The 24,896-nt window shown below is 35.4% G+C and overlaps 3 protein-coding genes across 3 annotated transcripts; 2 read left to right on the forward strand and 1 right to left on the reverse strand.

Annotated features, from left to right (window-relative positions):
• Nucleotides 1–22: 22 nt before the first annotated feature.
• LOC111329696 (RAD50-interacting protein 1) lies at nucleotides 23–13,033 on the forward strand. Its single transcript, XM_022934460.2, has 13 exons — nucleotides 23–209; nucleotides 2,410–2,651; nucleotides 2,877–3,050; nucleotides 3,633–3,767; nucleotides 4,230–4,371; nucleotides 4,773–4,886; nucleotides 5,469–5,694; nucleotides 5,804–5,941; nucleotides 6,860–7,059; nucleotides 7,183–7,430; nucleotides 7,909–8,089; nucleotides 8,853–8,971; nucleotides 11,755–13,033. Exons 1-13 carry the CDS (start codon nucleotides 60–62, stop codon nucleotides 11,957–11,959), a joined length of 2,274 nt encoding a protein of 757 aa, XP_022790195.2. The 5' UTR covers nucleotides 23–59; the 3' UTR covers nucleotides 11,960–13,033.
• LOC111329697 (glucokinase regulatory protein) lies at nucleotides 12,615–15,826 on the reverse strand. Its single transcript, XM_022934461.2, has 2 exons — nucleotides 15,032–15,826; nucleotides 12,615–14,464 (listed from the first exon to the last, which is right to left on the reverse strand). Exons 1-2 carry the CDS (start codon nucleotides 15,678–15,680, stop codon nucleotides 13,341–13,343), a joined length of 1,773 nt encoding a protein of 590 aa, XP_022790196.2. The 5' UTR covers nucleotides 15,681–15,826; the 3' UTR covers nucleotides 12,615–13,340.
• A 262-nt stretch (nucleotides 15,827–16,088) lies between these two features.
• On the forward strand, nucleotides 16,089–24,657 carry LOC111329729 (ATP synthase peripheral stalk subunit d, mitochondrial). The gene is made up of 6 exons (XM_088735654.1): nucleotides 16,089–16,293; nucleotides 16,738–16,834; nucleotides 19,893–19,964; nucleotides 21,520–21,582; nucleotides 23,672–23,713; nucleotides 24,429–24,657. Exons 1-6 carry the CDS (start codon nucleotides 16,172–16,174, stop codon nucleotides 24,516–24,518), a joined length of 486 nt encoding a protein of 161 aa, XP_088591780.1. The 5' UTR covers nucleotides 16,089–16,171; the 3' UTR covers nucleotides 24,519–24,657.
• Nucleotides 24,658–24,896: the final 239 nt, after the last annotated feature.

Genomic DNA, 24,896 nt, shown 5'->3' on the forward strand with positions numbered 1-24,896 from the left:
GGTGTATCTTATCATTTCCAGTCTCTCTCCGTAATTAACAAAGAGCTAAGGTGTTTAAAATGGCGAGCGAAATTTTCGAAGGCGAAAGTTTGAGCCTAGAACTAACTAGTTTTCTGGACAAAAATGTTGGAACCGAGAAATCGTCGGCAGCTTCTATTAAATCTCTTCTTCAAGATGTTTTAAAGAAGAAGAAATGTTTGGAAACGGAGGTAAGCGACCTTGGTTAAAACAACATTTTTTGGTTTGCCCTAGCGATCCATCTTTTCAATACTTCACGTGAAAAGAATTCAAAACTTAGAGCTACTGTAAGCTTAATATACCTAAGGAAGGAAATCAATTAAGCGCTAAAAGTCATATGTATGAAAGGCTGTCTTCCCCACAAAGGGAAACTATTTCTGCGGATATTAAAAATTAGTTTTCGACGGGAAATTGATTGCTGTCTTGCATATTTTAAAATCTTATTATAAAATTGAAATAATCATAGTTCTCACAGTGAATAGGTAATGAAAGGTTAGTTGTGGTTTCGATGTAGCCATTACTGTGAGAACGTTGTTTCATTTTTACATTTGTCAAACAATAATGGAGGTGATGCCTATAGAAGGGGATTTGATGATATTTCTGTTTGTGTCTTTTCAAGCCAAAGCTGGCCACTTAATTTAAATCAATTAGCAATTTGAGGCAAAGTATGTCAATTATTTATAATGGCATTCTTAACTTTACAACAGCTGTCATTAACAGTATTATTTTGCTCTCAATGAGATCTCTGTAATTCTTCAAACAGAACATGTTAAGTACTTCTATTTTAGAAATTTACATGTTAGTAGTTGTTGTTGTAGAAAGTAGACATTAATGTAATGACTTTACAGTTATGAATAGTTATCATGGCTGAACGGAAATGACAGTTTGCGTTAATTATCGTAAGAAATGTAGATCCTATTTTAAACTCTCTGACCAAGCTTGTTGTGGGTTTTATGTAATTAATGAATATTTGTTTTGGAATTTGAAAGGAACATTCCATTTACTTAGTATGTACTTAAGCCATACATGTTTGTTAGGATTGCTCAGAATTTCTTTTTTCCAATTATGTCTGTCTCTGGTTGAAAAAATGATCTTCCACTTTCAGCAGGCTTAGAACATAGACCAAGATTTATGATCTAGCTGCACTAGGAAGAGTTTCTGTGTAGCTTATTGATGGACCATCCATACTAGCAATTAAATGGTCATGGGTTCAACTCCTGTTGGAAGAATAGGAAATTCTTTTCCTATTATGCCTACAGTTATAAGTGATTGAAAAAGTCATCCTATTTTATTTGTTTTGTCATGAGGGTAGACAAAGTAAGGTTTGCTCAAGGAATTAACTCTTTTACCCATGAGCAATTTGCATCCAAATTATTTCTCCTTACAGTATCAGCCCTGAGTCTTGTTTCAAGGTCACAAGAATAAAGGAAATGACTAATAAAGTTGTGGTTATTGAACAAATTCTCCTTGTCAATATCTTAGAAAATGTATAGAGAACAGTATGGAGAAGATGCAAACTGATGTCAGGGTGTAAAGGGTTGAACCCGGACTTTGCAATTTCATTTTGCAGTGCTCCTTCAACGAGTTTCAGAGTAACCCATGGTGATTTAGCTTCATAAATGAAAATAATCCTGCATATTGCAAGGGTCAACAGTAATGAAATCATGCTAAGAATATGCAAACTGATGTCAGGGTGTAAAGGATTGAACCCAGACTTTGCAATTTCATTTTGCTGTGCTCCTTCAATGAGTTTCAGAGTAACCCATGGTGATTTAGCTTCATAAATGAAAATAATCCTGCATATTGCAAGGATCAACAGTAATGAAATCATGCTACCCTGTAAATGGAATATAAAAGATTTTTAGCTTGGCCATCAAAAAAAAAGGTGTTATTTGTTTCTTCATCCTTAGCATCCTTTATTAATTATTATAACATAAATGAACGTACTGCGCATTGTCTGATTGGTCAACCTAGTTTTGATCGGTGACAACTACTTATGTCCTAAAAGCAATTGAAGATATTTTTCCCAGGCCTAAGTAGATTTTAAAAGATTACATCTGTGACTTGAGAATTACTAACTCTAGTGGAGTACAAGTCAGTTAGAGATATTGGTAACCTTATGTTCAACATGGATTGCGAGTAATTGTATTTCCACAAGGGTTATATAAAATATTAAAATAAAATGTTAATAAATGTTACTAAAATGTTATGATTTTAGAAATTTCTCTGTTGTTCAGCTCTGAAATTACACTAAAACAATTATTCGCCTCAAGTTCGGTGAATATTGTCGAATAATCCCCAAGACAAAGTTGAGGGGATTATTCGACAATATTTACCCTGCCTTCGGCGAATAATTGTTAAATAATGTTATTGCATTGTTTTTCCAAATAGTTGCAAGAGGCCCGGAGTAGAACACCAGATAAGATTCAGGATGTACTTGACAAAGGTTGTTCAGCAGTTAATGAAATAAAAAATCTTCAGCAACAACATGAACAGCTTACATCTAGAGTTGACAGCCATCTCAAGAAACTTCACCCCCTTGCAGAGCATTTGTCCAGTTTAGTGAGTCAAATTGCAGAGGTTGAGAGATTCCGAGCATACGTGAGTTGGATACAAAAGATTGAATCTGTCAGGTAACTTCAAGCTTTACTTTTGGTTGTAGTTGTTATTAACAATTACACTACTCTAACTTATAACAAGAGTTTTCTTTATTACTATTTGAACAGGCATAAGAAAGTTTTATATCAATTGAATGCACCATCTGTTGTTTAAGGTAGAATACTTAGACTAGTTGTAAAGATCAATGGTTAAAATTTATTTCATAATTAAAGTAATAGGTGTTTGTGTCTTGCATTCAGTTGTCGGATTCATCAGTTTGTTGAAGCTGGGCAGTTGAACTGGGCAGTGGAACAGTTGTCAGTGCTGTCTGAGCTTGCACAGTTACTCAGTGAATCAGCCTGCTGTAATTTGACCAAGTTTGTGAAGGAAATGCAGTTACATTGGCGAAACATTCTTCTTAATAAGCTAGCAAGGTGAGTTAAACAAAAAGATAAGAGTTGGACCACATTTTTATTAATCTTGATTTAAGATTGGAACATATCAATCAGCTATGATCTCACACTTTGATGTTTATCAACTGACATTAAATTTTTTACTTTTGAGTTACCCAACTATAAAAAGTTTGAGTTGTTGGTAAGGAAAAAATTTGAACCAGGGGAGGGTAGATTGAATTAGTTTAAGTTATCAGGAAGTTTGAGTTAATCAAGTCTGAAGTAGCTGGTAGTAAATGGCTGGAAGAACATAATTTTATTTAATTTATTCCAGGGTCATCAGATCCTTGATGAAAATGCATCTGTGAAGTCTAAAAAGTTTAGCGAAACAAAATGTTACAAATGTTGAATTTTGGAATTGCCTTAAGGGTATTCCAAGCTATTACTCTTTAGTCCCTTGTATTGTCAATATGTCCGGTGGTCACCTTAAGAATTCCAAATTGATTGAAACATACATGACTTGTTGAGTCCCTATAGATTAGAGTTAAACTGGGATCCCATTGGCTACAGGTCAACTGCCCAGAGTTTTTTTTTTAAATGAGACTATTTTTTTTTTTATTACAGTGAATTTGATGAAATCATGAAAGCTCTGAAATGGCCTTTTACTGCTCTCTCTACTGCACCTCCATTATCTACAACATCTGATGATTACAGCAGACTAGAAACTGTGTTCATACTTTTGCTCAAATTACAAAAGTTGTATCCTTTTACAGCAGTATTTTAAAAAGTCCATACAAATTGGGTTACTTGTTAGTTAGAGGGTTGTAGTATTAATGTAGAGTACAACTGTACAATTTTATTGCTTTAGATTGATTATGAATTAGATGACTTCCCTCTGCTGATTAAAATTTCTTATGTAAGTGCAGAAATTAACCCTGATAACAGAATAAGGAAATGATGCTCAAACATCAATTCCCTGTGGATGCATGGATACAGAGCTTGGGTTACTTATACAAGAAGAGGTCTACAATTTTCAGTAATCGACCGCTGTTAAGATTATTATCAAATACAGTCACTGTCATACTATTTGACTATTTAAAACTTATTTGAGAACTTGATATTAGACATGTCTTCTACTTACTCTTGAATGAAACTAATAAGATCAGCTGTTAAGAACATATTTATTTTACTTGACTTAAACATTTTACCCCATTTTTTCAGTAAAGAAATATCTACAGGAAATACTTCTCTTGATGAAAACAAAAGTGAAATACTTCTGCCACTTGACTGGCTTTTAAAGCCCTTTAGAAAGAGATTTCGCTTTCACTTTTATGGGAATAAACAAACAAACAACCCTCAAAAGGTAAATAAAACTAATGTATCATTTGATTAATAACTAAGATAACTACAAAATCTATCATTATGAAATAACCTGAAAAGGAAATTACTTTTAATCTGATTGGTCAAAAACCTATTGACTGTGGTATATCCTGTTAAACACATGGCTGTTTACTCATTATAAGTGGTTAAAAAGCCTCTCTTTCTATTTATTTTCTGCTGTAATAACAGACTTGGGATGGTAAAAGAGTAATCAAGAGTTTGTCCAGCATGTACCACTCATTAGAAAGGTGGAACATCAAAGCTTTCTAACAAGAATATTACCTGTTTGGCAAGCTAAAATGTTATGCCATAGCAAACAATTACAATCATTCAAGTTTTTCAAAGGATAGAACGACTCATTACATGATTTTTTTATTCTTTTAGCCTGAATGGTATTTTACACAAGTTTTAAATTGGATAAAGAACCATAGTGACTTTTTAGAACACACAATTCAACCCATTCTTCAAAGGACAGAATATGATTTTGTTTGTGCCAAGGTAATGTGCCAAAAAAACCATGCATGTTAGCTATACACAGTTGTGTAATTTTACCACAATTGAAAGTAATGTTGCAATCTTATTGAAAAATGAGAGTAAGAGTACAGACAATGCTACAGGTGTCAAAGTGTCTGGGACTGAGAGAATCATTTTATTTGACATTGATATTCTGGTAAAAAACAAATGGACAGTGGTTTAATGTGGTGTCTGGACTCTTACCAACATTGATATTTTGTCATCATAGTGGTCAAAGCCCAAAATATGAGAAAATTGTAGTTTTCCTAGTAATAAAGTTGTAGTTGGTTTCATTTTTGTATCTGATCAGTCAAGCAGATCAGGTACATTATTTGGACCAATCAGATCAAAAAACCACTGTAAGTGAGTTCAGAATACTTATGACTCTGAATTGAAAATTGTTGTAGTATTTGTTAAGTTGAAGCTTTTCTTTTCACCAGTCAGATGCCAAATTTTTAAGATGTGTGATTTTATAGGTAGACCCAGTGTAACTTATTATTGTAGTCTTGAAAAGAAGAGAAGTTCCTTAATTCTGATCCTCTTTGGTTTTCTTTAAACTATTTTCAGACTGAGTTTATATCTGGGCTATTAAAAGTTGTAGTGGAGAAGTTGGAGCACAGCATCCCATTTATAATCGATGATGATGGCTCTTTTTCTCACTTTGTGGATGAATTGTTATTATTCAACAAAGAACTTCATGTGGCTCACAATTACAGCTCTACTGAGTATGTCTGTTTGCATGTCCTCACCACAGAAGCTTGCTTGCAGAGATGGGTACATTTAGAAAGAAGCTGTAAGTATCAAGCTGGGTTTCAAAAAAATTGCCTCAAAAAAAATTAGTCCTTTGCACACCCAGCAAATGCTGTGGTATCATATATTTTCTTTCTTGATATATTTCACAGATGCTGAGTCAAACATGAATTCAATTCTGTCCTCCTCGTCAGCATGGACACCCAAATATAAAGAGGTTGGTGATGTAGATGACACACGGACCCCTGAGTGTGCAGAAGGGTTCATCACCCTTCTCTCTGTTATAACAGGTATATACATGGCTGACCTTAGTACGGTCCCAGTCATTCTCTAAATAGTAATTATTATATTATCATCATGTTGTACAGAGCTTACACATGTGCATTTGGATCGTTGAACAATGGAATAACACAGACAAGCTTAGATTTTCAGTGTTACCTACTGGAGTAAGCTGAAGCTGTTGGAAATTAAAAAACAAATGATTTAGGTTGATTAAAAAAACTGGCATAAGAAAGAACAAAGAAATATGATTGTGAAAACTCATGCTTGTCTAAGCCTGAAACATTCAAAACATTCAAAAACAAAAATTAAACAGAATTGTATAACAGAACTTTAAATCATGCAAAGGTTTAGTCAACCTAAAAATTACAGTGTATTGAAAAACATTGTGTAAGATCTAACATGAACACACACCTTCAAAACAGAACTTGACACCTAGTTTAATGATTAATGTCATGACCTTTGATTATCACATTCGAGTTTCTAAGTTGGCATAACATAGTCTGTGTAGCAATGGTGTTGGCTGGTTTGTACACACAACGAAAAGGTTATAACATCATGAAAATCAAATTCTCCCCACTGTCTGACATACAATTTCTACAATGTTAGCCGAAAGAATTTGTTATTGGATCAACTTATCATCCTCTAGTTGATAATTTTCTTTTTTCTCATCGCTTTTCCCCTCGGTATTGTATTGATATTGTAAGGAGAAATTCTGACTTGATCACTCATGGGAGTGAAAGGTTAATCATCCACAAGTCAGTCTCTGAATTAAATTTTTGTTGCTGAGGCTGTAGTTGAGATGTTCTCACTGATATAAAGAGTTTTAAATGTTTGCATTTCACTGACATTAAGACTATTAAATATAAGCATTTCTTAAATAAATAATACAAATAATTTTAGTTCATTATCATTTACCTTGTCAACAGATCGATATAGAAATTTACCAAATGTGAAACATCAGGAGCGGTTTCTAGAAGTCCAGCTGTTTCTTCTAGAAAGTTTTATCTCCAGGTTGAAGCTGGAGGCAGGAGAAACATCATCTGCACCTGCTGGACTGCATTACTGTTCAGTTCTCAATACTGCTAATTATGTTAACCTGATACTTCAAGAGTGGAGTGAGCAAATGGTATTTTAATTTTTTCTTTTATCATTGTGTGTGGTAAGTTTATTTTATAGCAGCTTTTCCAGCTACAATGTCTCTGAAACAACTGTCATTGAAGGGAAATCTTTAATTTTTTTTTGTTTCCAGCTTTTCCTCAAACTCTGTGAACATCGCAATCAATCTAATGGCTATGTAAAGTCTGGTGATAGTTTAGGCATGGAAAACCATGAGGAAGACACTGAAGTCTTTCAAGAACGAGGGATTCTTTCAATGAGAAGTGTATTTGAAGAAGTGACACAATCTTTACTAGATTTACAGGAACATATGATCAGTGATCTTGTAAAGCATGTTGTACAAGGATTTAGGATGCTGAGTAAACCTTACAAAAAAGAAAAGTAAGTCTGACACATTGATTGTTTATAAGAAGTATAACTCTATTGCTGCAGAAATGTTTTGGTCACTCATTGCATATGCAATGGACTCTGTGCATGCTCTAAGTCCATTGCAAAGGCAGCATGCTGACCATAACATTGCTTATGTGTGTTGTTTACATTTTTGCACATTGCAGTTGTCGTATGCATGTGTTGTTTTGGTCATACATGTTGCCTTTGCTACTGACCTAAAGCATGAAACTTTGAAGATTTCATTAAAATTCAATCAGTTCTTTTGATATAGAATGTTTCAGTATTCTCTCAGCATTAGATACTACATGTTACATTTAGCCAAATTATACTCAGATTTGTCAAAATAAGTGAATGTTGGAGAATCTCTTTTATTAATTATTTGTTAGCTTTTTGTGCAATATCACAGTGAGGGGTGATATCATTGATGGAGGATCTATCGTTATCAGTTTCATTGTGATTTACTCTACAGATGGCACACATTTCCATCTCCAAAGGATGTTATTCTTCTCACCCTGTCCTCCTCGGCATGTGAGATGTTATTGTTCTTAAAAGGAAGGTTTCAAATTCTGCGGGAACAGCTTGCAAGCACTATTTTCAGTGTGATATGGAAAAATCTTGCAAAGGCTCTTAACAAGTTTATATACAATGAGGTAGGGAATTTTTTTGTTTTTTTTTTACAATTCTAGACCAATCGTATGGGAAACATTCAACCTAAGAATGTTTTATTCTTGCTTTTCTTAAAAGCACTCTTAAAGTTAATCTTCTATGATGCAAGTTGTGGTTTACTGCCCAGTGAAGTTTATAGAGTTTAATGAGACATGCTACAGATGGAAATAATGTTTGATAAACTGTGGTGTTTTACAAGGATTGCCAGCCCTTAGATATAAGCTGTAACTGCACATGTGTGAAATTAAAGTAATTTTTTAAGTGTGTTTGATATCACTAAACTGCTGCCACGTGTCACTCACCTTTCATGCAACATAATCAGGTTGATGAATGGGGAAAAAATGAACAATAGCTTCCATGTTTGGCTGTCCGTAACCTGCTGGCCAACTGATGGCCAACTTGATAACAACACATTACCTCCACAGTACCTACATGTTATTATAACAACACGCTGACAGTGTTAAGTTTGCCAAACATTGACCCTAAACATGCACATTGAATAGTTGAAAACAGTCAACAGACATGCTTGCTAGAACATTTACCATTAATAAGGTGAACTCTTCCAGTTAGTAATTGCCTTCCATGTTTACATATTATGAAAAATAAAGTATATGATGACTTGTAGATACTATGCTCAGTTAAAAGAGCACTTCCTCATCTATGCATGCCCATATATAATTCTAATTAATATTTGGGGTTTAGAGGTGAAACTGTAATTAATATTTTTTGCTGATGATCATCCCACAGATTATCCTAGAGTGTCATTTCAATGAAGGAGGTGCAGCACAGCTACAGTTTGACTTGACAAAAAATCTTTTCACATTATTTTTGGAATACACACAGAAACCAGAGAATTTCTTTAAAGAGTAAGTTTCAAAAACATGACCTACATTGTTGAATTAATGACAGTGAGCAAGTGCTTGCAATTAAAACAAATAAATTCAGTATTGAGTAAATGCTAGGGTTGACAAGTATGTGGATACATTAGGGGATTTGAAAAGGCAGCTTATGGTTCCCAGGAACTAGTCTACCAAAGAGTAGCTTGTTTTTACAAAATACCATATTCTTCTAGGGATCAAGAACTCATTGCCGTGCAGCAAGGTCTTAATGTTGGAATAAACTTTCTACTTTTTGAACAATAATCATTGGATTTTAAAAATTGTCAGCTTGCTATTATTTGAATCAGTACTGGGAAAATAGAAGCATCAGGCTCATGGTTTAAAAAGGAACTCAAAGAATTACATGATAGATAATTTTTGCAATTTGTTAACTTTTAAATCCTAACTTTGACCGCAGCATTTTTGTTACAGTAATACTGGTCAATCAGTTATGAGGATCATGAGATTAAAGGAAATAATCACCAACCAATGAAAGTTTAATGAAAGTTTAATGATATATTACAATATTACAAAAAATATGCACTGCTTGCAGTTAGCAAAGGCTAGTCGAGGCGGGCAGTGTTAAGTACGTATGTTATAAAATAAAAAGATTTACCGAGCAAGAGATTAAAAGTTCTAGACAAATTACAACTACATTAATACATTTAAGTTATGGCAAGAAAACAGAACAAGCTGGGGTCTTATAGTTGTGCTATAAAGTAGACAAATCAATATAATCGTCATATTTTTCGAGTCTCTGGAGGAGGAAATCATGAATTTTACTCTTGAAATTGTATTTTGATAGCTGGTGCACTTCACAAGACAAGCTATTCCAGATTCTAACACCATTTCTTGAAAATGTCCTTTTTTGTATATCTAATCTTGAACTTTGAACAAAATAGTCGCCTCTTGAAGATGATCTTGTCTTATGGGGATGAATATTAGCTTGATAAGTGAATAAGTTAGATATTTTAGAAGGTGACAAGTTATTGGATATGTCATGCATCATGATGGCAACTGATTTAAAGTAAAGCATATCCAGAGGAAGAAAACAAGAAGAACCAAAAAACTGGATTGCATGAGATCTGTAGTCACCAAAGTACATTAAGCGAAGGGCTCCTTTTTGAAGGATTAGAATTTTATCTTTATGAATTTTTGTACCTTGACCCCACGCGACTATACCATACAACAAATAGGGTTGGATAAGTGACCTATAAATGTGGTTTAGAGTACTAAGGGGTAGAAAGTGTCTTAATCTAGAGATAATGCCAATTGATTTACTTATTTTGGATGCAATATGAGCAATATGGTGACCCCATGAAAGAGTTTCATCAATAAGCACTCCTAAGTATTCAATAAATTCCTTACGTTCTAGAGAAATATAACTGTTAGTAGGATGGTCAAAGATTCTCAAATTTATTTGGTGATTCAGTTTTTTCTGTCTAGGCCGGAAAATAACAAAGTTAGATTTTTTTTATATTCAGTGATAACTTGTTAGCGATTAACCAATCATAGATGTTACAGAGTTCAGCATTAACTATGGTTTCGAGTAACTTAAGATTTTTATCAGCATTTAAGAGATTAGTATCATCTCTGAATAAGTAAAATTGAAATCGATTAGAGCTAGTAGATATATCGTTTATATAGGTGGATTCATGTCGACGTCATTGTTTACATTTTTGCTCATTTGCATACGGCTTTGCGTAAAGAAGGAAGCATGTTAGATACAAATTGACTTCAGGCAGCTAAAGAGCTAGAAAACCTTAGTACATCATGTAATTTTTAGCTCTTTGGGTGTAATATTCAAGGAGAAATAGTCCATCAAAAACTGCAAAATTTCTGGGTGGCAAAAGCGCTAATGAGCTCATACATTCTATGTAAAATTTAGAGTTTTTAAACCCGTGTTGCACAAAAAGTAATCAATGCATCAGGCTCGTATTCATTGGCCGAGTTAATCGTACTTTGATCTTTCGATATTCAGAACTGATTTATTTTTAGCTCCATCAGAAACTGAATTGCTTATGCTAATGAGGCAAATATTGTAAACAAGGATTCCCCTATAAATGAAGAAAAGTAGGGGTCCTAATACCGACCCCTGTGGAACTCCTGATAAGATTACTTCCTTCTTGGATATATTTTTAACACCAATTTGTGTTGTTTGTTGTTGACCTACTAGGTAAGAAGCAAACCACTTGTTCACTATTCCACGTATTCCATAATGATTCAGCTTTTGCAATAATATTGAATGGTCGACTGTGTCGAAGGCCTTCCTCAAGTCAATGAATATACCACATGAATACATCTTTTTGTCCATGTTATTTTCAATTTGACTGATTATGTCCAGGATAGCGTGTTCAGTAGATCATTTCCCGCGGAAACCATAAGGGAATCATTAAGTATATTACGTTTCTCAAGAAAGCATTTGAGAGGATGAGACAACCAAAGAAGCTTTGATTGATAAACAAATTCTCCTTGTCCAGTGCTCTCAATAAGATTTGAACTAGGTGGCTACTTCGGTACAGCACCCACCGGAGAGCGACTTGAGTGCGACTTGAGCGTGGTAACCGCGACTTGAGCATGGTGAAAAATACCCGGCGATTCACAACAAAATACCTGCCTGAGCGCCGGCGGGTGCCGGGTCTTATTGAAAGCTCTGCTTGTCAAGACCAAAAGCAATGTATATGGAAAGTATGCAGAACATGGATACTGATTTTAAGGTGTATAGAGTTATGTCAACACTCTCAAACTGAGTAATTATTTTACTTATCCAGGGTCAAGGAAGCATGTATCTTGTTAAATCTCTTACCTGGATCTGCTGTGTTGTTGAGGGATTTGCTCAAGTCTTCAAGGGGTGAAATCAGTGAAGAAGGAATTTCTCCAGCTAGTGCTGCTCTACAAGACACAGGGGTGTATAGATTATCAACAGAAGAGGCACTGAAAATTATCAACCTTAGAGTGCAGTTGCCAAGTGTTTAATACTTGGGTTTTAAATATAATTATTCAGGAGAAGTTTGTCTTGTTTGAAAATATCCATTCCAGAAGATATCTCTTGGCCCATGACCATTGCTAAGAGGATTTTGTCTGCTATAGAAGCTGACAATGAACTGGTACTTGATTGTGAAAAATAAAAGATCAACAACTCCTGGGTGTTCAAACAGCAAAGGCAAAACATGAATCTAACATTGCAAGTACAAATAGTCAATTTCCTCCTAACAGCTTTGGCTTATGAAATCCTGTGATATGTTAACCGGAGAACCTTCCTTTGGCTAGGTATGAATATTTTTTTCAACCACAAAGGCACATTTTTGGCCTTTTGTTGGTTTGAGAACAATCTGTCAAAGGAAATTTGAAAGCAATAACAAACAGTTCCCAAGGGGAAATAATGACAGGAAATAAATCTCTTTATTTTTGTTCATGATCAACAGCTGCAATTATAGTCTTCCACATCTTAAGCTAATGTTATAGTATCTCATCTTTTTCCACTGTTCATTTATAATGAGAAACTTTCCCATGAGAGGAGTAATTAGATAATGCAGTCTAATGATGTATAGAAGCCAAATGGGCCCATGTTAAGACGATGTCAAAAAAAGAGGTTAACGTCAACATAGAAAAGTACCTTTGAGCCAGCATCCATGATATTGATATTTATTGTAAAACAAACATTTCAAAGAGTTACTTTTATTGTATCTCAATTCATATACCAAAGTAATGTTTTATGCCTCCTTACAGTGAGCCACAAGAAAGAGTTACTAAAAATATTGAGGGAAATTATTTTCAATTTGTAATTACATTGTATACAACACGAATTTATCATTCAACTATAAAGTTATGAAATGAATTTAAATAAAGTACATTTAGCCTATAAAAGATAGAAATTATTAAATATACCTTGCCACAATTTCTCAGACTGTTTTCAAATTAAGGTTACTTCAAATGGATATTGTCTTCAGTGGTAAAAATACATGTATGAACAAGGTAACATCAGAAATTACCTTAAATTTGCAACTGGAGTTAAATTTCCTTGTACAATAAAGATTATTTTGCATTACATATGACAGTCTTATTTTTGATTTGTTTATAACTTTAATTTAATAATACTTGAGTTATTTTAAAATCTGTGTTTTACAAGTATTCTTTTACGAAGTACAAGATCATATTTCACCTTGCATTTTCATTGTAATGATTTTCCCTAAAAAATAATGCAAAATTGACTGGTAAATTGTCAGTAATGATAAGTTCTCTACTAGCTTTGAAGCCAACATGAGATACTTAGAGAATTTAATCATTAAGAGTTTGTTCAATTATTCTTCAAGGTAATTTTTAAAATGGTCATCTTCCATCCTTTCTGTACATCAGATTACTCTATAAGTCCAAGATCTTTAAGAATCTGGGAAACTGTACTTGTCTTCAGCGCATACATGGCAGATGCAACACTGAATTTGCCTGTGGCTATTAGCACAGCCACTGGTACCACCTGATCCATAACAGTTCCTCTGGCTACATGCTCAGAAATGTGTAGACTGAAAACATCATTGATGGAATCCCTTCTGTATATTGCCTTGAGAACAGCATGCAAAGCACATTCCTGGTCAGTTCTAGCAAAAGTAGAAACAATAGATTTTGCTCGATGGAATAACTTGCTGTTACTAACTTTTACATCAATCATGAGACCTCTTAGGACCTTTCCTTTCAACACATGGGCTCCTGTTGAAATTGCATTGAGAATCCATTTAATAGAAATCTCTTGGAGACACTGGTTCAAAAATTCACTGAGTAATACTGTATTTGATGAACTCTTTTCATTGAGGCATCCTGTTGGATGATTTAGCTCCACATGGATGACATGCTTGAAAAGATTCCACAATTCACTTTTTTTCTTATGCATGATGCCAATTAATTGTGTGCCTTTCCCTTTAATCAGATGAATCAATTGAGTAACTTGCCGAAAGGCCTTGTTATCAGAAGAAATTAATACTACTGTGTCATTTATGGTCAGTTCAGGTAAAAAAATGCTTTGAAAATCCTCCAGGGAGATGCAAAGCTTTTTGGAACCATTAAGCATTAGCTCTCCTTCTCTGTTGTTCAGAGCATTGTACCCTTCTGCTATGAAGCCTCTCACATCATCAAAGTTAGCACTAAATGTAGGGACACACTCAGAGGCATCCAAAAGACCCATAAATCCTTCTGATCCCCATCCAATATAGAAAACATGGCCATTAGACTTGAGGCTCTCTGCAGCTAGCTCAAGAGCACGTGCAATACTAGAACAATTTAAGTAAGTTCTTCTGTACATGTTCTCATACATCAGAAGAATTTCAGGCAGTGTGTTGAGCATTGATCTTGGCTGGGAGACTGAGGCGTGTGCTTTAACTAAAATCGACTCCAAAAGTATCTTAGTGGCACTTCCTCCTTTCATACGCGATGACCCTGTAATGGCTTCTGGGCCAACAACTGGATTAACAATGATCCCTTTGTCATTGGCTGTGAACATAATTAACCAAATTTGATCAATACTGACAACACAACATATAACTGGTTATGCAAAGCAGTTGCTGAGATAATGTTTTGTCTAGATGTGTTTAAGCAAGCCACGTTCATTATTGGAAAAGTATGCCATGCCTTACATTAGTATTAAATTTTAGTTTCACCCTTTAACTCTTAAGAGCAACTGGCTTTTCTTTTCTACCAACAATATCACCCCTTGATCAAACATGAAGGTCGCAAGAATGAAGTTAAAAAAAATGATGACTACCAACTAAAGCAGCTCTTGATTGTTAAACAAGTTCTCAGTACCTTCCAAAATGTATAGAGAACAGTATGGAGAATATGCATATTGATGTTAGGGTGTAGAGGGTAAAGCCTTAAGCCTAAAACTCCACAACACCTTAACAATGCTTAGGCAGTGCAATACTACATTGTGTGAGGCTGAAAATTGACAGGGTACATGCACTGCTTTAGTTCATAAGGTAACCGTAATTCTCCAACTATTAAATGTGCAGAAGGGGAGCTGGAGGAGAAGAATCGAAGAATCGTCGGGAATCTCCTCACCTTCTAATGCATTGGCAACATCGAAGAACGACTTATCCCATTGTTCTATTGGGTTTTTCCTTGCCTGGTGTACAGGATTGAATCCCAAAAGAACGGGAATAAAGATATCACTGTGTCTCATGCAGCACTCTAACTGTCCAGCTACATAAGGCGCAGAAAGACCACATGTTATACCGATAAACAATACTCGTTTCTTATGACGAGACAACTGTATCAAATCTTCTTCGCCTTTTTTCCAGTCATCTTCTGGCGCTTCTTGTGATGTAAACAGGGAAATGTCGCCACCTGCAATAAGATAATCGTAACACGCTGAGATCTGCTGGGCTTTGGCGAGCTGGGAAAATTTGTGAGCCAGAAAATAGGCTAGCCTTCCAGATGTACCACAACCGCTAAGAACTATGGCTTTGTCGCCACTGCTGTCTTGTATAATCTCTTTCGCTTTCTCCGCAACTTTATCCATCGCATATATAGTATTCTCGTCAAAGACACTTGGAAACTCTTTCCAGCCGGAAAATATCTGAGCGTCGCATTGACGAAGAGTTCTTGCAATGTCACTTGCAGTGCCAACATCGATGTCAATTGCAAGCTCATTTCGGAGTTCAGTGATTGGTATTATACCCTCTTTAGAATATTCCTTTCTTACACTCATCTTTACTTGCTAAAGGAGTTTATTCAAGATCTCCCACAAAAAAAAATTTGGAACGATTAAAAAGGAGATCAGCTGACTTTTTCGCGGATTTCGAAAGCTATCGGTAAGAAGTGTTACGCTCTACAAGAACCAAATCAGTCAGGCATTGTCAGCAGCCTTGGGTCTTTACCCAGGGAGGAGTGGTAGAATCAGTGGTTTAAAATGCAAGTTGTAGAGAAAGGTGAAATTTGAACAAGGATTTTCATTACTCTTTTCCGTGCCTTCACATCAATTTTCAAAATTTAAAAAAAAAAATTACTTTAAAGGAAGGAAAAAAGTCAACCTATAAAAGTCATCTTCTGCCAGCAAGAAGTACTACCCCTCCTACCCCTCGAGCCCTGGAGGTTTTGGACCGCGACTTCTATCCCAGACAGCATTTCAAGCACACATTGTACAGCGGCCATCTTGGATCGTCGTCTACCCGGTTCGTCAGTCTGAAGTTTTATCGCGAAATGGCAGCAAGAAGGATTGGGAAGTATGTTCCAGACTGGATTAAACTGGCGACAAAATGCCCCGAGGAAGGGAAACCTGTTTTCAATAGAATGAGAACCAAATATGAGAATTTAAAAACACGGTGAGTTGTTACAACCAATACAATATGTCTTGCCTAACTTTTGCAGTATGAGGTACATTGAACAAGCTTTGAAGAGTAAAGTTGACATCGACGTTAATTGGTATTAGAAGAGTCAGGAAGACCTAAAAAGTTTGACTGTTGTGTTAAATTTTATTTAAAACACAACGTACCCTTGCAAATAGGCCATAATGCCATTTTCACATACATGTCATGGCTTGTATAATATTGTTAGACTGAGCCTTGGCAAACGGTACTTGATATTGCCTCGAGATCACAATTAAAAGACATTTTAGGAAGAAATTTCCAAAAATTGCAAAAAACAAAAACAAAAACAAAGCAAAATACAGAATGCAAAATACAGAAAGCAAAATACAGAATGCAAAATACAGAACGTATTTAATTAGTATCTATTGGAGTTCTCTCTCTCTCTCTTGGCCCCCACAGAATTGATACAGTTGCACCTAAACCAGAGCCAATTCACTGGGACTGGTATGCCAAGAATATAACTAAACCAGGAATGGTTGAAGCCTTCAGGAAAGCTGTAAGTAACATTAAAATCAATATAAGGGTTAAGAGAGGCTGACAAGGATATAATTTGTTATAATTCATCCACATTTCCAAGCCCTGGTCATCATCTGCCATCTTCAGAAATACTTTCATTGAACTGAATATTTAGGAAAGCTATGAATGTTGAAGAACAGTTTGTGTTGAAAGGATAAAGTAAAGTGTGTGGATTTACAAATTTGTACATTTTTTATACTGGTGGTATCTGTTTGATATATATATATATATACATTAGTTGAAGAATCAAAGAGGTCACATTGATTCTCTGTTACTCTGAGTTTCGCGCCGAAGCACTTGTCAGACAGAATTTTATTCAATAAAGAACATACCTCCTTATATATAGTAGTTAATTAATTCGCTGGTGCAATGAAATAAATGAATGAATAACTATTCTCTGGGGCTATTGTTGGCGGCTTGTGAAATTTGATAAGTAAAATTTATTCTCATGTCGGCATTTAGAAATAAGTTCTGTTCTTTTGTTTAATAAAGACAGCTTCTTAGCTCTAATTAGATAAAGTTCCTCTGTGAGGCACAAGTGGCACCACTTGCTTTTGTTGTTGTAGGCCGGGGCGGTTGCTAAAATACTCCAGTTAATTGTGAAGTTGGTGTTGCTGTCTTTGAGTGTCCAGATATACTTTCATAACTCCGTGCTGCTTGATTATTTTCTGTTTCGAAAAGAAAGCTTGTGCTGCGTGTAGCGTTGTTTAAAGGTTCCTTCTGTTGGTCCAATGTAATTCTTTCCGGTTGTCATTTTCAGTTGATACGTTGACGTTGTAGATGACACTTGAAGTGAGGCAGTTGTTTTTCAGAGGGCAGTCGTTTTTTTTCCTGCAGTTACAGTTGTTTTCTGTAGGGGGTGTCTTGCTTGTCTCAAGGATTTTCCTGTTGTGTTTCTTAATTATGGTTTGTAGGTTGTCAGTGCAGTTATAGCTAACTTTTATGCTGTTTTTGTTGAAGATACATACATACATACATACATACATACATACGTACATACATACATACTTGATTGTAACTCCCTAAAAAGGGTTTTTCAGTCACGAGGCTAGAAAATCTTGTTGTACCGGTGATTTTTTGGAAAATGCTTGCTGATGAGGTTCAGAAATTCTCTGCCGATGTTTGTTTGCACTTCATGCTGTAGGGCAGATTAAACCAAATTATGTTTCTTTGTCTGCTTTTGTGGTTGCAAGTTTTAGGTTTCTTGTGTTGGTGTAGGTTAGTTTTTAGCCATGTCTGCTTTGTTTGAGTGCACTTTCATAGTGTGGCTTGGTTTTATTGAAGAGTTCTTTACTTGAGGAGATGTCGGAGATGCATCGGCCGATTGCTGCAGGTATGTGTTTTATTATTGTTGGCGGGTGGTTTGAATTGGTGTTGATGTTAAGGGTTTCGTTATTGGGCTTTTTGTATGGATAGTGGCTTCTGTCCACGAGGTTTAGGGTGACATCAAGGAAGTTGCAGATTTTGAGGTTTGTGCTTATGTTGATGTTCAGGCCTAGTTTCTTGAATTCACGTGTGATGTCCTTTCTGGTCCTTTCAGATTGTGGTCCGCTTGTGTTTCGTAGAAGCACTAGCCCATCATCTCTGTAGAGTCCTACGTTGTTCTTGCTGTATTTTTCGCCAGGGTTGTTCAGGAGGAAAAGTTCGATAAGCTCGCAAATTTCAGCTCCGTCAAAGCTGCCCATGGTGACGTCGAACATGCTGCTTTGGTTTTTTTTGGTCCAGGTGGTCTTGTTGTCAAATAAAAGCGATTTTCAGCAGTGCATGATTATTTCAATGTCTTTGTCGCTAATTGTGGTGTAATTCTTGGCAAAAGAAATTGCCCTAGAGAGAAGAGATTCTGTGATGGATGGGTAGAAGCTGTCGATGTCGAATGAGGTGAACGAATGCTTTTGCTTGCTGGGTATGCCAGTGAACCAATTAATTACATCTGATGTGTTTTTTTACTGGTTGAGCTTCATTGTTTTTCTGATTTTTGAGTTGATGTTGGGGAGAGTTTGTTTGCTGACTTTTCCAAGTTCACTTTTTGCGGGGTTTATGAGGCAGCATGTAGGGTGGCTGGCGAAGTTGTCTTTCTGATCTTTTAGGGTGATAAAAGCTTGTAGTTTTGGGATCTGTTCTGCGCAGTTATTGATTTTGAGCTCTTGGGCGATGGATTTTGCTTGTGAGTCAGTGACGTTAGCGGTGTCGGTGCTGGCTTTCTTGTAGGTGGTTGTGATGCTGTCCCTCAGGAGTTTGTCGTGATGCATCTTGTCAAGCTTGTAAAAGTTTGAGGTCTTATCCGCAGGGATGAAGGCTTTAGTTGATTTCTTGATTTTGTTGATGTCTTGGTTGAGATTGTTCTGGAATTTGTTATTGACGTTTCTAAACTTTATACATATGATGCACGATCCTCGCAGTAGATAGCGCTATTTAAGCAAAAGCGAAAATCAGACCTGAAAAAAATCAGGCCTGTACGGGATTCGAACCACTGAATCCCATACAGGCCTGATTTTTTTCAGGTCTGATTTTCGCTATTGCTTAAATAGCGCCATCTACTGTGAGGATTGTGCATCATATGTATCTAATACCGCAGTACAAAATATATGAACTTCATATATTTCATTGTATCTCTAAACTTTATGTGGTGTACCATGTCGAGAAGATCTGCTTCAAACTTGTCTAGGTCGCTGTTCTGCAGTAGGCACTTTCTTGATTTAAAACCAAAATTATCGCTGTTTGCTGCATCATTGTTGCTTTGTTCATCGTGGTCAAAGAAAAACGCTTTCCATCTCATTCGTTTGATGACACTTTCACTTTTCTCTATCAGTCTTTTCAAATAACTGTTCCTTGGTGGTATCGGTTTGTTTTTAGTTGAATAATCGAATCGAACTTGGTCCATCTTTGGGTGTTGCGGTTAGACTACAGTGCTCAACTAGTCGTTTTAGGAGCATTAATATTCACATTATTTTTTATATATGTTCACATTTATATATATCTATATATTTTTTTTTTTTCGACTGACTTACTGGAAGGTTGAATGATTGATTGTTTTGCAGTATGATGCAGTAACTGTACCCTACCCAATTGATACAGCCACACCAGGCATAAATGAGCAAGAGAAAGAGTTTGTAAGTAATGTATTTAGAAAGAAATCTGGGTACTGAAGGAAGGCAGATTTAGTGTTTCCTTTTGGCTGACAACATTTTGCCTTACAGTCTCAAAATTCCGACCACTTCAAGTTTTACTAAATAGTACAGGTTGAAGTCATGATGACAGTTTGCAGAAATATGAAAAAAATTGAAGTTTTGATAGAACATCTCTTTGTTTAAAATCACATTTGTGTGCTTGTTGGAAAAATCAATCTTTCAGCATGATGACTGTGCACTCATTGGGGGGTCTTTTCAATGTGATCAGGGAAGAAGAGATTGCTGAAGACAGAATCCTGTTGTGTAGTCCTGCCTTTTCTTTCTGTTTTGTTTTGCTTTTGTTGTTGTCTAGCTGTTTTCCAATTGTCTTCTCTCATGACCAAACTAAAAGTCCAAACTTATTAAACTTATTAAACTTATTAATGAAACTTATTAATGAAAGGAGGTTATCTTTCATATAATTTGAATAGCAGGGGTATTTTGTGGCAAGCAAGTGTTAAATATTGAAATGAAATGTTAAAGCCACCTTACTGGATAGGTAAGAACAAAGAGAGCCTGAAGGGAACAAACCAGTGAAGTGGAAAGGAGGTCAGGAAGTAGTGAAAGTTTTTCACTCTTGCTGAAACCTAATAGATATAGAACATATTTTTGCAATAAATCCAAGCTTCCCTCAATCATAGAAATCTAATATGGTGGCTTCAACAGTAATATGGAATATGTATTCATCAATTGCTGGAAAATATATATGTAAACAAGTCATTGGTAATATAATTTTTATTATTAACATTATTCTCATTAATAAGTAGTTTCTTAGAAATCGACTTTGAAATAAAAGATAGCGCTAAGAAGTCACGATCTTTCGACCTCTCTGAGGTCATTTTCAAGTGAGTAAGTTTTCCAAATCAGCATAAATATGTAGAAGCAAGTTGAAGATGATAAAATGTGGCGAACACTAAAATTATGAAAAAGTGTAAACAATATATAATGGAAGAGAATAAAATACACATGTTGACACTTACACCAACGAATTGAAGAACACAAAGGATCGGCAATTGGACACCACCTCAGAGAGCAGCACGACCTGGAGCCAGAAGACATCACACAGAGTTTTTGAATTTTAAGGAAGTGTCAGAACAAATTTGACTGTCTTGTTTTTGAAATGTTTTTTAACAAAGAACTGAAACCAACACTAAACAAACAGTGGGATTTAATTCGCGCTAAACTATTTGTTTAGAACAATTCGTGCTACAATTATTTTATTCTTTTATTCCTTTATTCTTTTATTCTCTTCCATTGTATATTGTTTACACTTTTTCACATATTTTAGTGTTCACCACATTTTATCGTCTTCAACTTGCTTCTACATATTTATGCTGATTTGGAAAACTTACTCACTTGAAAATGACCTCAGAGAGGTCAAAACGTTGTGACTTCTTAGTGCTAGCTATTATTCTCATTCTCATCATTGTCATCATCATTTTTTATTAGGTTTGTTTCATAGTTTTATTAGTTGAATAATTATTTTTTTATTTGACAGGAGGAATATTACATTGAAGGTAGGAAGGAAGCAGATGAATTGATTGCAGAGTGTGAGGCTGAGGTATGTTTATAAGTGAATAAAGGCTGATAGTTTCGAAAGAAACTGTTTGGGGTTGCCTCGGTGGGGGTAACGAAATAATTTGGATATATCAACAAAGTTGAAATGGTAAATTGGCCACCGTAATGATTACAAAAGCTGACGTTTCGAGTGTTAGCCCTTCGTCGGAGCGAATAGAGGAATTGTGGGTTGTGTGTGCTTTTAAAGGCAGAAAATGGAGCTACGTTATTGGTGCCTTTAAAAGCACACACAACCCACAATTCCTCTATTCGCTCCGACAAAGGGCTAATGCTCAAAACGTCAGCTTTTGTAATCGTTACAGTGGACAATTTACCATTTCAACTTTGTTGAAATATCCAAATTATATATGATTATAAGTGTTTCGATAAACACTTAATTTTTTTAAAGCAAAAATTAACTTTCAGTTGATATGAGCAATAAATTTCTTAACACTTTCCAAAAAGTGTTATTTTGGTTTTGCTTCAATGGAAAATGGGGAAAATCCTGTTTTACCTTAAGTGAAAAAAAAATTGGCAAAAAAAATTAACAAATTCCCCCAAACTAAAATTCAAGCATGTTTAAGGACTCACGAGTCTCAAGGACAATGTAAATCTAATGAAAGTACCCCTGGTAGCTACTCTTTCAGTGATGAACCACATTTTTCATTGGATTGGCAGCTAGTACACCACGCGGAGTGTTGGGAGTGTTCTCCCAACATCCCAAGTGGAGTCTTTAGCTGGTAAAGTGATAGAAGGTGAGAAGAATACTTCAATTTGAATGGGAAAAATGCTATTGTTGTGGCCAGAATTGGCTTACCATTGTGATTAAGATCTGATTATCTGTAAGGGAATTTTTTTAAAGTGTGCCATCCTAGGAAGCAGTTTTCATATTATCTCAAGGTTTTCAGGGAAATGAAGGTCAGTTGTAAAATTGCAACTGGTGACATTTATTTTGATTGTGTGTTAACAGTAAATTCTTTAACAACAGTATTTGGAGTGGCAAAATCAAAAGACAATTAAATGAAAGCTGAAATTGCAGATAACAAAGAGAATTGCAATGAATCTTGAGTATACATTCACTTTGCCAGTGCTTTTTTCTCTCAACAGTGGGTAAGATTTTCAGTAAATATCTAAATGAAAATCCTGTCAGAAAATCACAATTTTCTTGCAGCAAAAACATGCCAACTTTTTCTTCTTGGCAAGCAACTTGGGGAATTCTAGAAGAGAATTTCTGAAGTTCTCTCACTTAAACAGCCCGGTGAAAAATAAACGCTTAAAAGAGAGCAACCAGTTTGTCAAACTGAGTTTGATCATGTTAGAACAATAAAATCTTTGTTGTGGTTTTTGGCTTTTAAAGTGTCGTACATAGATTCATCACCTTTATTTCACCTCAAATTTACAAGAGTAGCTATATAGTTAATTTCTCCAAGAAAGAGAAAGAAAATTAAGTAAATAAGTAAATAAAATAAATAAAAACAAATAGTGTCTTATATTATATACAGTACATTACACTACTATTTACTTAAGTAACAATTACATTTATGTTTGAAGGAAATTTAATGTTCGAAAGAAATTTGAAATATTTTTTTAGTTCTGAACTCATTCAACCACGTCAGTGACCTCAGGTTCTCTGTTAGTTTGTTCCACATGTTTGCAGAGTTGTATCTGAAGGAGTGGAGACCATAAGTGGTGGTAGTGACATATGGGATAACAAGTTTCCTTGATCCTTGGAGGTTGTATTCAGCACTCCTCATTTGAAAAAGACCACTTATGTACTTCGGCATCGTTTCGAACTGAATTGTCTTAAAAACTGTTCTCATCATGTCTTGGCACCTAATACTATACAAATCACCAAAGGCCTCTACCAAATTAAAATCTGGGAATTTGCCTTGTGTGGTGCCATTTCACAGGACAGGAAGGTGTTTTAGTTTTCCATGGGTATACAGGCAAATATACAGTAGATCTTTGACCAGTCAGAGTGTACGTTGTGTCCAAGTTATGTCATAATTACATATTGATTTAGGCCATCCTTCAAAATTAGTTTCACAATGAATTCAACATACTTTTCATATTTTTTTTATTTTTATATTCAGCTCGCAAAAATCAGGAACATGAAACCCTTTGAGGAGATGTCTGTAAGTCCAGTAACTTTACCTTACGAGGGTTCGCTTTTGTCAGCTGTAAACAATCTATGTTACATTGAAATTAGTTTAGGATTGAATGGGTTCAGAACTGAGGTCGTACAGTATTTCACGATAGGGTTAGGCAGCTTTCTCAAGTCCAGTTTTTGGGGGAAAGTGAACTCATTCAATAGCCATGTATATTGAGCCCAGGTGGGACAAGCTGGACCAATGTTTGTCATCTGTACATTGTGGTGCATGTGTAAATCCCTTTTATTATCTAAACTGCAGTGTTCCATAAGGATCTCCAGTCCTAAGAAAAGCCGTCACTGCACACATGTAAAATTGTGATAATTGGTTATGTGTGTTTGATATTGCCAGTCATCAGCTGACCTATCACTCGCTTTCCATGCCAGTTTGTTAGGTTGTTGAATTCAGCTCAATATCTCACGCATTCACCGCACTTGTGAAATATTGAATCAAATGCTCAAAGAAAAATTCCAAAGTTATGGGTGCTCATATATTACTCTCTATTTACCTAATGACCTAAAAAACCTGCAATTATACTTCAATTCCACATTTTGGAGGGGAAAGAGGCATATCTAACGACATGGTTGATACTAAATATGTTGACAAATCTATCTGTATTTGATCATTATCACTATCATTATTATTATTGATATTACTATTATAATTATTACTTATTGTTATTTTTTGTTTTTGCTCACAGATTGATGAGTTTTTAGATCTGCATCCAGAGATCAAGAAAGAAGTAGAAGCAATGGAGAAAAGTGGTGAATGGCCTGACAGGACAATGTGATAGCTGGCTTGAATTGGGTGTCCATGATTTCTGAATCTTGCCATTTATAACTGTTATGGTTGAGCTTTAGATGGAAATGTCAACTGAGTTTGTATTTTTATCATTGATAACAAGTAAAATTTATGTGGTAATTCTGCAATGGTTTGTTTTTAGCTTTATTTTTCCCCTGATAGCCATTTTCGCTCACAGGCTAATCTGATGATCTTTGCCATTAGACAATAATAGAATCCCCATAATTATGTATGTACTAAGTACAGTCAATTATCGCTCGCTCAGTGTCTTTCAAATTTAAACCTTGCACCCACCCAAACCAAGATCGATTTGGAGTAGAATTCTGTCATACATTTACATAACTAATTGGCTTCGGTAATTCTAACC

Source organism: Stylophora pistillata, chromosome 10 (genome assembly GCF_964205215.1).
Source record: "Stylophora pistillata chromosome 10, jaStyPist1.2, whole genome shotgun sequence".
Taxonomy (NCBI): Eukaryota; Metazoa; Cnidaria; class Anthozoa; order Scleractinia; family Pocilloporidae; genus Stylophora; species Stylophora pistillata.

Bases quoted from the DNA above. Each gene is read 5' to 3' on its own strand.
- LOC111329696 (XM_022934460.2), top strand. From the start codon at position 60: ATGGCGAGCGAAATTTTCGAAGGCGAAAGTTTGAGCCTAGAACTAACT. The intron at 4,372-4,772 runs GTAAATAAAACT...TTATTCTTTTAG, and splicing joins AAACAAACAACCCTCAAAAG to CCTGAATGGTATTTTACACA. The intron at 4,887-5,468 runs GTAATGTGCCAA...AACTATTTTCAG, and splicing joins ATGATTTTGTTTGTGCCAAG to ACTGAGTTTATATCTGGGCT.
- LOC111329697 (XM_022934461.2), bottom strand. From the start codon at position 15,680: ATGAGTGTAAGAAAGGAATATTCTAAAGAGGGTATAATACCAATCACT. The intron at 14,465-15,031 runs GTGAGGAGATTC...TTATGTTCACAG, and splicing joins TGTTGCCAATGCATTAGAAG to CCAATGACAAAGGGATCATT.
- LOC111329729 (XM_088735654.1), top strand. From the start codon at position 16,172: ATGGCAGCAAGAAGGATTGGGAAGTATGTTCCAGACTGGATTAAACTG. The intron at 16,294-16,737 runs GTGAGTTGTTAC...TGGCCCCCACAG, and splicing joins TATGAGAATTTAAAAACACG to AATTGATACAGTTGCACCTA. The intron at 23,714-24,428 runs GTAAGTCCAGTA...TTTTGCTCACAG, and splicing joins AACCCTTTGAGGAGATGTCT to ATTGATGAGTTTTTAGATCT.